The following is a 13,513-nucleotide window of genomic DNA, read 5'->3' on the forward strand; positions in this document are numbered from 1 at the left end:
TATATATATATATATATATATATTTTTTTTTTGTAAATTAACACCTTACTTGATCATGCTATTGCACCATGCAAAAGCATCAGATCCAAAAGCTTGAAACGTGGCGCAAAGTGACGCATTTTGAGCTTGTAGATCTGCTGCTGCTTTTTAACCCATTTAGGCCTAGAATTATTGAATGCTTTAACTATTGAAAAATAGCAGATCTACAAGTAGATCTGCTATTTTTGAAAAATCGTGAAAAAGTGTGTAAAACTTTTCAATATATATTTTTCAAAGCAAACTTTTGTAACTCAAATCTCTGCTTCTGGGGGGGGGGGGGGGGGGGGTTCTCTGGAACAACATATTTTGAGATGGGGGTCTGCGGGCAAATACCTGTAATTTTGGGGGTACTTGACATGAAAAGGTTTGAGAACCACTGATTTAGAGGAAGGATTATGAAGTCAAAGATTTTCAAAAACTTGCACATTTTCACGATTTTTTAAAAACAGCAGATCTACAAGCTTGCAGCGCTGTGAGCTTGTATAGCTGCTATTTTTCAATAGTTAAAGCATAAAACAATGGTTAAAATGTTAAAATCTAACGCGACTCGGGCACGTTCCAGGTCTTTGAGATTTGAATCCTGAAAATTAACAGTTTTGGACATATGAGGTTTCCACCCGACAGAGGCAATAAACTGAGAAAGCAATTATATCATGGCTGAACGCTGCACAATCCCCATCTGAATTGCACGGCGCACACGCACGCACACACACACACACGCACACGCACACGCACACGCACACGCACACACACACACACACACACACACACACACACACACACACACACATTTTTGGGATCATTATACGTAGCAAATGTTCGAGGCGTGTTTGAACAAACAAGCACACGTGTCTACGCGTATACAAACACCGGCCCCGGATTTCATTAACTGGCTGGCGTGACAATTTAGCGTGCACTTGATGAATGTGGAGTGCGCCAGGCTCTTAACAAGTCCGCCCATCGATTCATGTCTTAGATAAAAGCCTTTCGGCTTGTCGGCAATCAACTCGTCCAAATAACATTATTCCCTTGATACAGAGTTGTTTCATGTCATCTGAAACAGCATTTCAAAAGCCTGTGTTCCTTTTTCGCCTTGCACTGAAGCTGTGTTCTCCTGCATTCTGACGTAATATAGTGTTGCTGTTGGGTGGAAATCCAAAAAAACTAAGAGGCGGTGCCATAGTTTTGTACTTTTTCTGGTTTTCATGTGTCTAGGACAGGGCTCTTCGACAGGGGGTCCGGGACCCCTAGGGGGTCCTCAGAGTTACTACAGGGGGTCCTCCAAATCTTTGAGTGATAGAGACTTTTTTTCTCCTTTTTTATATTAACCACTTGAACCCTAGTGTCCATATTCTGAGAACTTTAGCCAACAATAGCAGATCTACAAGCTCACAACGCCTCGTGCTGCGAGGCGTTGTGAGCTTGTAGATCAGCTATTTTTGGAACAGAGCTTTGGTGTAGAGGGAAAAAAAGAGCAGAAGTACAGAGTGAAAGGTCAAGTTTATTAAGTATTGGCGGTTCAAGTGGTTAAATAACTGAAAACACCAATTGACATGAATCCAAACTGCACTGTTGATTGTGCTGTCAAACAATGAAACTATATGGAATCTCTGAACAGGTTGTGGGGGTCCCTGCTTCATCTCTCTCTCAACTAAGGGGTCCTTGGCCTGAAAACGTTGAAGACCCCTGCTCTATGTCTTTATCTCTGTCTCTGCGTGAGCTTTGGACAGAGTCAGTAGGAGTCTGTATAAAGGCATGTGTCTTACAAACATTAACTGCAGTCTAAACAGTATAGCATTAAACATAATCTGTACATTGAAACTATACAAACTATAGGATGTCAGGTCAACTAAATGATCACATGAACCTGAAGTATATGTTTTCATGTCTTTATATTATGTTTTTATTAGCGTGTTTTTGTGGGATTTGATCAAAGTGTTATTTGTTTTTCTCATTCCAAGTCAACCATTAATATTGATCTGCAGCTGTGTAACCGTGTGTGTGTGTGTGTGTGTGTGTGTGTGTGTGTGTGTGTGTGTGTGTGTGTGTGTGTGTGTGTGTGTGTGTGTGTGTGTGTGCGTGTGCGTGTGCGTGTGCGTGTGTATGTTCATGAAGGCTATGGAGGGGGCGTATCAGGACAGTGTCAGCAGGAGCGTCACACCAAATTCTGGGCCCTGGGTACAAGGATTCACTGCGGGCCCCCTATGAATGTTAACTATTGAAAAATAGCAGATATACAAGCTCACAGCGGGCACCGAGTGTCGCGCTGTGAGCTTGTAGATCTGCTATTTTTTGAAAAAACTTTTTTTGAAAAAACCTATGTCAAGGACCCCCAAGATGATATGTATTTGGCCACGGACCCCGATCTCAAAATATTTAGTTCCAGGGACCCCCAGAAGCAAAATTTGAGTTAGAAATGTTCGCTTAAAAAATACATTATATTCAAAGACTTTCACACATTTTCACAACTTTTCAAAAATAGCAGATCTACAAGCTCGCAGCGCGGCACTCGGTGCCGCGCTGTGAGCTTGTATATCTGCTATTTTTCAATAGCTAAAGTTACTAGGGCCCCTCCACCTTGGGCCCTGGTAACTCAGTCCCACTTTCCTACCCCTTGTGACGCCCCTGAGTGTCAGTACAGTGACTGAAGGTATCTGTGCAGCGTCAGACTGAGCAGACGGTGAAGCTATCTTCAGGGAGCAGACACCAGGATGAAGATGGTTCTGTGGCTGATTGTGAGCTCTCTGCTTCTTCATGGTGAGTGGATCTAATCAAACACGTGCAGACCAGTGGATTAATTGCTCCAGTATATTGTTGGGGGGGGGTAGTCTCAGAGTACTTTGACAATATTTGGAAATCATCTTATGTCACTTGCACTGTGAGCTTGTAGATCGGCTATGTTTGGTGAATGTTACCCACAGAATATTTGATGTTATGGTTTAAGTGGTTAAATTGAAACTGATATTCTCTAAAGTCTTCCTCATGGCCTATATATTGTACCTTGTACCGTTAATATGACATAGGTGCTATAAAGCAACAATGTAATTCAGGGGTGCCGTGTATGACATTTTTATTTACAGGGGTGACCTGGGACAAAAATGTTTGTGATAGTAATCGTTGCTAGAGTGGGTCTCCCACGCGAAAGTCCAATATCTTAACCATCACTCCAAAGGGATATCCCTATGGAATGAGAGCAGATACTAGACTTTTGAGGCTTCAGGCACGGGCTGCGACTCTCTCCGCCACACTCACCCCCCTTTGACCTCCTCCTACGGGGAAGCCTGGATCCGGGTCACGGCACCAATGTAACGGAGGTGATCCGATCGTCCCCACTCGGCTTCGTACCCGGGTCTCCCACGCGAAAGTCCAATATCTTAACCATCACGCCAAAGGGATATCCCTATGGAACGAGAGCAGATACTAGACCTTTGAGGCTTCAGGCTGGGGCTGCGACTCTCTCCGCCACATTTGTTCAGTAACAGTGTTAAATAGCTCTATATTGTGATAGTAATCATCGCTATAGTGTTTGTCCAGTAAGAGTGTTATTTTGTTAAATAGTTCTATATTGTGATATATTATGTCAGCAAGCTTTTTTGAAATGAAGTGCCATGATTTTATTTTCCAGATAGTCCGTGTGACATATCAGCATGAATTTTAATGACATCAAACATTCTGAAATTTTTTGATTGGCAGGGCATTGTGATAATTAGACTCAATAGCAATAATCCCCATAGCTCCCCTCCTCCCCAGTCAGAGTTCAGAGTTTTAATGAATGTAGAATTATGTGCAGGATGTAATGTCTTGTAAATTATGTGACTTCATTTAATTGACCACGTTAAAAAATGAAAAGAAAAGAAAGAAAAATCCTCTCTTACACACTTCTGCCAGTCTGCCAGCGATCACCCACCCCTGTGCCAATGTTGGCACCTGTGCCAAAGGTTGCCTACCCCTGCCATTGAGTGTTTGTTCAGTAACAGTGTTAAATAGATCTATATTGTGAGAGTAATCATTGCTATAGAGTTTGTTTCTTGGTTTACTTTAAGTATGTTTACTCAAGTACATTGATACCTGACTTTTTCTTTTAACAGAGTATTTCTACATTGTGGTATTGATATCTTTACTTGGAACAGAGTATTTCTACATTGTGGTATTGATATCTTTACTTGGAACAGAGTATTTCTACATGGTGGTATTGATACTTTTACTCAAGTACGTCTTCCACCACTGGTTTCACTCAGACTCATTAATATGATCATGTTTCTCTTCAGCTCTCCAGGCTCTCCACACAACAGGTAAACAAACATCAATGAACAAATACATATTATAGATTTCAAGATTTGAATCTAGATGTTTTTCAAAGTATAACATTCATTTATTTAACTGTTTATTCTATTGTCTGTGTACAGAGTCTGATAATGTCAGGTTGGTGGGAGGAACCAGACACTGTACTGGTAGACTGGAGATGAAACACCGGAGAGAATGGAGAACAGTGCAGCCTTATTCTGACTGGAACCAGAAGTCATCATCTGTAGTGTGTAGACAGCTGGGCTGTGGCTCTGCTGTTTCTACAGAATGGAGAGATGGTTCTACAGATCAACCTACATGGTGGATTAGATCTAACTGTGTTGGGTCTGAGTCTTCAGTGACAATGTGTGTAGAAATGATCTCTAGTATTTCCTCCTCCAGTCTGGAGCTGATCTGTTCAGGTAACAAACAATGACTTCAACAATGACGCTTATGTCTGTCTGTCTGTCTGTCTGTCTGTCTGTCTGTCTGTCTGTCTGTCTGTCTGTCTGTCTGTCTGTCTGTCTGTCTGTCTGTCTGTCTGTCTGTCTGTTTTATTTATCTCTGTGTGTGTGTGTGTGTGTGTGTGTGTGTGTGTGTGTGTGTGTGTGTGTGTGTGTGTGTGTGTGTGTGTGTGTGTGTGTGTGTGTGTCTTCCTTAATATAAATGAACCTTAGATTACATTCACCTGTTTGATTCCCATTGCTGCGCATTCCTCCAAACACAGCTGATTTTAATTACAGACTTAAGGTGGTTGCACACGGCTGCTTTTTCGGGCCGAATATCGGAGTGAATTTCGGAGCGCTTGAATAAAAAAATCAACCTCACGTTATGTCAGTCACGTTTGCACACTGCCGCCCGTTTCACGCACCACTCGGTCCCTTGCTCTCTCTATCTCTCTCTCTCTCTCCTTGCCCTGAAAAACGCATTTCGCAACGAAAAACAGCAGTGTGCAACCACCTTTACTCCATTTTGAATCTCATTCAAGATGACGTCCAAACTATGTATTACTCATTGTAAACACAATGTATCTGTAAACATTATAGTTTACAGATACATGTATACGCTTATAGAATAATAAGCAACTTGGTAACAAACATTCTGCACTACTGGCAGAATGTCCAAAATGTCCAAAAAAAGCCATTTCACTAGGTCTTTATAAAGTGCACATGCCTGGAGGCCAGTGAGGAGAGAGTTACAGTGGTGGAGTTTTGATATGATTGATGTCTGGATGAGGAGCTGGGCTGACTCCTGGGTGAGGAAGGGTCTGATCCTACGAATGTTATAGAGTGTGAACCTACAGGATCGGGTGACAAATGCAATGTGTGCCTTGAATGAGATCTGGCTGTCAGGACCACACCATGGTTCTTAGCAGTTGGAACCGAAGTCACCAGGGCGTGAAATAGTGAGATCCTAGTGAGATCCTGCACAGTGGCGTCAGTTCAGCAAAAGCTAAGGTATGGCAACATGACTGGTGAAAGGCGCGCGTGCAAGACACCAGTCATGTTGCCATACCTTAGCAACAGGCATGATACATTTGTTTTAAGAAATACATTCTATTTTTCCCCCTGTTTCTACGGTTTCTTGGGCTGGAGCCTGGAATGGTTGTTCAAGTGCAGCTAAACTTGGCATGTTAGTAAACGTGCCACAATACCTTGTTAAAGTGACCATTTTGTTACATTTAGCATTTGTAGTTATTTTACTGTAATTTAACAACATAATAACTAGAACAGATAGACACAGAGACATTCACGGATTTATATTTAAAAGTAAATTGTGTTTCCCCCCCCTGGACCCAGGGTATGGCAGCTGCATACCCCTGCCATACCCAATTGATGCCCTTGATCCTGCATGGGCCGTCCCAGTGAACAAACATCATAAACAAATAAATATTATAGATTTTTTTAACCTAGATGTTCTTCTAATAAAAGTAACATTCATTTATTTAACTGTATTCTATTGCCTGTGTTCAGAGTCTGGTTATGTCAGGTTGGTGGGAGGAACCAGTCACTGTACTGGTAAAGTGGAGATGAAACACCATGGAGGTTGGAGACCAGTGCAGCCCGAGATCTGGAACCACCAGTCATCATCCGTAGTGTGTAGACAGCTGGGCTGTGGCTCTGCTGTTTCTACAAAAATCAGCGAGGATTCTACAAGTGAAGATAAATGGTTTATTAATTCTAACTGTGTTGGATCTGAATCTTCACTGAGGGAGTGTGGATTGATGTACGTGTGGTATGGGTTTGCCCATATTAGTCTGGAGCTGATCTGTTCAGGTAAGAAACAATGACTTAAACAACGTTTTCAAATAATTGTAGTGGAATAAAGGCACAATATTTGCCTCTGTGACTTAGTGGAGTAGAAGTAAAAATACTCAAGTAAAGTAAAAATAAATACCTCTAAATTGTACTTAAGTACAGCACTAGAGTAAATGTACTTACACTTACTTTACACCACTGCTCTTTTTAATATGGCTCCAGAATGTAATGGATATTTTTTATACATTTAGAAATAAAGGCCCGTCCGTGCTCTGCAGAGAAGTGGTTCTCAACCTTTCCAGGCCGCAAACCGCAAAAGAATCATATTTGAACTGGGGTTAAGGTTAGCTCTGGTCCATAGCGTTAGTGGAGTTCTCCCTAACGCTATGTTCCTCTACCTCCATATTCCTTGGCAAAACTGGAAAACCCTGCCGTCTAGTCCGAAAATAACAAAAACTGTTTCGCCCCTCACCAAACCAAAGGTACTAGTAAGAAGTAAGACACCTCAGGGTGACTTGCGACCTCAGGGTGACATGCGACCTCTCTCTCTCTCTCTCTCTCTCTCTCTCTCTCTCTCTCTCTCTCTCTCTCTCTCTCTCTCTCTCTCTCTCTCTCTCTCTCTCTCTGTCTCTCTCCAGAGTCTGTGAGGTTGGTGAATGGGACTAGTGTGTGTTCAGGCAGAGTGGAGGTGAAGTCAAATCAGTTGTGGGTCTCAGTGTGTGAAGGTGACTTCGACCAGCAGGATGCAGAGGTGGTCTGTAGGCAGCTTGGCTGTGGGGCTCCTTCAGTCCTCCAGGGGGCGCTCTATGGAGAAGTGAAGACTCCAATGTGGACCAAAGAGTTCCAGTGTGACGGCAATGAGTCTGTTCTCCTGGACTGTAGAACCTCAGACTCAACTAGAAACACCTGCAAGACTGTTGACCTCACCTGCTCAGGTAAAATAAAAACTACACTTCATTAGTGGCCAAGCCACGTAGTGGCAAAGGCCACTCATTGATATTGTACTTTCTCACTATTCTTACGCCACTTTTTCTCTAGTGGCTTGACCGTGCAATCGCTTTTTACAAAACTTGGTAGTATGGTAGAGGACTATGCCAAACGGCGAAAACACGAAGCTTGCCTTTGAAAGTGCAAACTTTGAACAGGTATAGCTCATGCTCTGTTTGACGTACAGCCATGAAACCTGTATACACTTATGCGTCTCCTCATGCCAAACTACTTTTACTCCCTGACTCTTGACCTCTGACCTTTAGATCTCCCACCATTTTGAATTATATGAAAAACAGTAAGAAAAAAACAGTGTGTGTGTGTGTGTGTGTGTGTGTGTGTGTGTGTGTGTGTGTGTGTGTGTGTGTGTGTCACACAGAAGTACTAAGCGACCAATGTGGACAGAAGGCCAAACCTGGGGTGAAGACCAGGTGTTGTGGGCAAGGTCAGTAGGCCAAGAAACCAGAAACAGTCTTCCAAAACATTATGGGTCACGGACATGTGTTTGTAGGTCAAGAGCAGTGTTGGGTATGTTACTTTATATTAGTAATGGATTACTTACTTATTACCTTCATTTTAAAATAATAAATGTTGTTACATATTACTGTCTGATATATGTAATATATTATATAAATGTCATGAATGAGCAGCCACAGAATAGACCACAACAGTATGGGCACGGAAAACACAAGATAAAGGCAACAAAATAAACTTTGAGCCTGAACTTTTCAGATGCTATTTTTTTCCCAAAACAAAATGCTGTGTGACTGTGTGCAATACCAATTAATTATAGCATCATTTGCAACCACGTCACTCGTAATACTTCTACAGGTTTGTTACATCATTATAGTTGATAACACAATTATTTCTGCAGTAAACACTTTTTTTATAACGTTAAAGTGTAGAGGACTTAAGGTCTTTGCACACTGCTGCGTTTTTCGGGCCGAATATCGGAGTGAATTTCGGAGTGCGTGAATAAAAAAATCAACCTCACGTTATGTCAATCACGTTTGCACACTGCCGCCCGTTTCGTATTTATTTTCGGACCAGGGTTGATTTTTCCCGATTTTCGCAGCTGTCGCATTGAGTCCTTTGCTCTCTCTCTCTTTCCTCTCTCTCTCCCTGGCCTACGGCTTTCGGATTTCCAAAACGCAACGAAAACACGCAGTGCAGTGTGCAACCACCTGTAGCCTTATTCTCATGTTTAAAACACTTCCTTCTCTACAGAGGCCTATGATGCAGACACACAGTTGTGTTGTGGTCCTCATGGCAGTGAAGTGATCCTTACCAAAGCGTCCAAAGACCATGAGTGCTGTGGGTCCAACCAGTATAACCCAATGGGATCCTGCTGCTGTGGATCCCCTCTTCGTACGCAGCCTCTTTGTTCCAGTTGCTGTGAAGAAGACAAGAGACAAACCCTGAGTGGTTAGTAGCTTCCTGTATGTTTAGAAGCTTTTATACAGTAGGAATGATAATTTATGTTGATGTACTTACTGTGTTGCTAATAGGCTGCTGTGGAGGAGAGTCTTACAACTCAGCCCACCAAATGTGCTGTGGCTCCAAGATCCATAGCAAAACTGGACCTGAACCTGATGGACTGAATACCAAGTGCTGTGGACAAGGTCGGTTGAGAACTTTTGGATAATGACTTCGTAGTGACTGAATTGGACTCACAATCAAGACAGTTTCCCCACACCATGATGACTAGTTGGATGGTTTCAAGGAGATTACAATCATTATCAGCTAGATAACGCTTAAGCATTATGCAATCCTTAGACAAACCTTCATTTACAATGTATAACTCTCATCTCGTCTTAGATTATCACCATACAATGTAAAACCTTTGGACACCAGATCGAGAGTTTGCACGCTAACCATCGGTCTAAATTCATACATTCTGTCCAACACTGTCACAAGATGTTTAATATATTAAACACCTGGAGCATCTGTTCCAGATGTGGAAGGCTAGGCTAGCTTGAACACACATAATGATATCATGGGATTGACAAAGTGGTGGTAATGTGTTGCAAAGAAGCAGTGAGTGTGTATAAACGTTATTGTTCCAAACAGTTGTCACAACAGTATTCACATGAACCATTCCAGTGAAACAATCTATCAAAAACAGAAATATAGAAACCATACCTGACCTACAGTATAAGACCAGAAATAACATTAAATTGTAAAGTGCACTGGGCTTTCCACAGACATTAAATCTACATGTTGTATACATTTCCTAATTACACTTCAAAACCATAAAGAAAATCAATATATCTGGACAGGAAATTAATATTATAAATTTCCTGCAATTTCTTTCCAAATGACAAATGAGACGGCCCAACATCTCTCATGAATCAGCAGCCACAGAATAGACGAGAGCTGTATAGGCACAACAAAAACAAAGATAAAGGCAACAAAATAAACTTTGAGCATAAACTGTTCAGATGCCATTTCTTCCCAAAACAAAAAACTGTGTGGTTTACCAATTATATAGCTTATAGCACCATTTTGCAACCACGTCACTCATAATAATAATTGTTACATCATTATAGCTAATAACACAATTTTCTCTGCAGTAGGTAGTTTTTTTTTAATAACTTAGCATTATTAACATGTTTAAAACACTTCCTTCTCTACAGAGGCCTATGATGCAGACACACAGTTGTGTTGTGGTCCTCATGGCAGTGAAGTGATCCTTACCAAAGCGTCCAAAGACCATGAGTGCTGTGGGTCAAACCAGTACAACCCAATGGAATCCTGCTGCTGTGGATCTCCTCTTCGTACACAGCCTCTTTCTTCCAGTTGCTGTGAACAGGACAAGACACAAACTCTGAGTGGTTAGTAAGGATCTTTTGGATTAGTGGTGCTGATGTGGTCCTATTATTTTCATATAAGGACCAGAATAAACAAGAACATTGTTTTCATGCTGCGATCCCCCACTCATAATAATAATTGAACTAGGGACCCCCATCCTGACAAGCACTTGGACTTGTAGGAGCAGATCTAAGCTCACAACGCTTGGCGTTGCGAGACGTTGTGAGCTTGTAGATCCTCTATTTTTACAATACAATGTTTGCCTCTTTATCATATTAATTGACAATTTGGCCAATTTTTAGATATTTTTTTATAGTATAGTTGTTGTTTTTTTTTACTTTTGATGCAGTGATGGGAGTAAATGCATCTTAAATGTCCTTACATTTAAATTATTATTATTATCATTTTATTAACATGTCTTTTGGAATGTGTTCCCCTATATGACATTCCTCAAATATGGACCCAATTAGTATACTTGTATTAGTATACTTATGTGAATTAATTAAGTAACATACTAGTGTTATGTAAATATGGCTGCCATGGAATAGGTCTAATACTGATATAGGTATGTTTACAACAGCTATGACTGGTATAACTGTAACAATACTAGGTGCATTTTCAGATACAGTAGGTGACACATTATCAGCCAATCAGGAGAGAGTACCCATTTATATTAAACTGTATGGGGCTGGCGCAACTGAAGAGAAGTCCGGTTTCCCTATAGAGGCCAGTGTTATGACATTCACATAACACATAACAGTGAAGCCAGAGCGTGATGTCAGAGCGGAAAAACCCAAGAGTGGTTCCCCTGTCATCACAGTGACATCAGAGCATGATGTCAGAGCAGCTAAAAATGAGACGGACACGGACAAGCTGAGGCGTTTCTCATAGTAAATAACGCTGTACTAAACATCATACCGATTGTATTCTCTGCCATGATTCAGAGCGTTTTTTTGAGCGGTGGTAAACCGCTCCTAAGAGTGGCTGTGCGTGTGTCTGTAGCCACTTTTCGTCAGCGTTTTGCCATAGCAATGTGCTTTCCTCAGCGTTTTGCAATATTTTATTTTAGCAATATGTGTGTGTGTAGCCATATTACATCACCAATTACATCCTAGACCTATATCCTAGTCTTTTTCCTCAGCGTTTTGCCATAGCAATGTGTGTGTGTGTGTGTGTGTGTGTGTGTGTGTGTGTGTGTGTGTGTGTGTGTGTGTGTGTGTGTGTGTGTGTGTGTGTGTGTGTAGCCATATTACATCATGTTACATCACCATAGAGTGGCTGTGCATGTGTCTGTAGCCACTTTTCCTCAGCGTTTAGCCATAGCAATGTGTTTTCCTCAGCGTTTTGCCATAGCAATATGTGTGTGTGTAGCCATATTACATCACCAATTACATCCTAGACCTATATCCTAGTCTTTTTCCTCAGCGTTTTGCCATAGCAATGTGTGTGTGTGTAGCCTGTATTACATCACCAATTACGACCACCGCTCACTTCAAATTGGGTGTGATTTTTTCACCTACCTTTGAAAAATCGCTGAATATTCTGCGTCAGTTTGAGATTGGTGACCCATAGGCTAGCGAACAGCGCCAACCAGTGTCAAAACACAAAACTCGTCAAACTCGTCACGTGGCAGAGAATGAGTTCAAGTCTTTACTCTTTACAATAACCCTGTGTTCAACTGGTTGTCTCTACAGGGTGATTCAGGTGGTCCTCTGATGTGTGAACATAACGGAAGTCGCTACGTGGCTGGTTTGGTGAGCTGGGGGCCTCCCTGTACGAACAGCAACAAGCCTGGTGTCTACGCCAATGTCTACAGATTTGTGGACTGGATTAAGGAGAAAATCTAGTCTAATGATGTTATACCTTAAAGGAGTAGTTCACCCCCAAAATGACTTTTTTTCTGTTGATTAGTCACGCCATGGAGACTAGAGTTCAATAATATTTTAGTTTTTTGTCGCATTCCTAAGACAAAAAATGTGATAACAATAAATTTACCCCCATTCTTTCCTGATGCGGAATCAATGGGGGTACATTTACTCGAATCAAATGTTTGTCTTAGGAATGTGACAAAAACCAAAAATATTATTGAACTCTACTCTCCATGGCATGTGTAATCAATAGAAAAAAAGTCATTTTGGGGGTGAACTACTCCTTTAAGATTACTCTCATGATGATGACCATACCTCCATGTCTAATGATTATGTTGATTATGACTTCACTAATGATGAGAATCAGACCTCCATTGAGTGATAAATGATAAGCAAACATGAAAATAGGGCACAGAGCTTATGTTTACTACTCTTGTGCAGTACTTGTATGATGAAGTAGGACGTTCATTTATGAAGAAATAAATACATACAAAGTCCAAATATGGAGATACAAGGGTTTCTGCCTGACAGCAACAATATAGTAGAACTATCATTTTAGGGCAGGGGTCTTCAACAGGGTGTCTGGGACCCCCAGGGGGTCCTCAGAGTTACTACAGGGGGTCCTCCAAATCTTTGTGTGATAGAAACTTTTTTCTCCTTTTTTATATTGACGATATGAAGCACGATTAGTGTCCATATTCTGAGAACTTTAGCCAAAAATAGCAGATCTACAAGCTCACAATGCCTCGCGCTCACAACGCCTCGCGCTGCGAGGCATTGTGAGCTTGTAGATCGGCTATTTTCGGCAAAGACGTTTGGTGAAGAAGTATTGACGGTTCGCGTGGTTAAATATCTGAAAACAGAAATTTACAAGAATCCAAAAAACACTGATGATTGTGCTATCAAACAATACAACTATAGGGAATCTATGAAAAGGTTGTGGGGATCCCTGCTTCATCTTTCTCTCAACTAAGGGGTCCTTGGCCTGAAAACATTGAAGACCCCTGTTTTAGAGTATATTGTCCTCTGTTCACATGGTGTTGTTGTTGTCACTTTAACAAACAAACGTACAACCATTGAAGTCCTTGGTCTAAAACAACAGAAATAGCTGGCTGAAGACAATGTGACACTTCATTTTCAGAAACAAATACATTGCTACGTGGGCTGCTGTGCTACAAGAAAATGCCCACTTCCCACAGTGCCCAGTGACCTTTAGCCATTGTAAAGGCACAAGGAAATCTGAAAAGTAGTTTGCATACACCTTGT

At 41.4% G+C, this 13,513-nt stretch overlaps 1 protein-coding gene across 1 annotated transcript; it reads left to right on the plus strand.

Annotated features, from left to right (window-relative positions):
- The first annotated feature begins 2,687 nt into the window (after positions 1-2,687).
- LOC308289760 (CD5 antigen-like) lies at positions 2,688-12,865 on the plus strand. The gene is made up of 10 exons (XM_080731511.1): positions 2,688-2,796; positions 4,308-4,331; positions 4,446-4,745; positions 6,297-6,599; positions 7,220-7,516; positions 7,948-8,013; positions 8,796-8,993; positions 9,077-9,190; positions 10,205-10,402; positions 12,074-12,865. The coding sequence occupies exons 1-10, from the start codon at positions 2,751-2,753 to the stop codon at positions 12,076-12,078; spliced, it is 1,551 nt and encodes a 516-aa protein (XP_080587637.1). The 5' UTR covers positions 2,688-2,750; the 3' UTR covers positions 12,079-12,865.
- Positions 12,866-13,513: the final 648 nt, after the last annotated feature.

This window comes from Nannobrachium achirus, assembly GCF_963921795.1.
Source record: "Nannobrachium achirus genome assembly, chromosome: 8".
NCBI lineage: Eukaryota > Metazoa > Chordata > Actinopteri > Myctophiformes > Myctophidae > Nannobrachium > Nannobrachium achirus.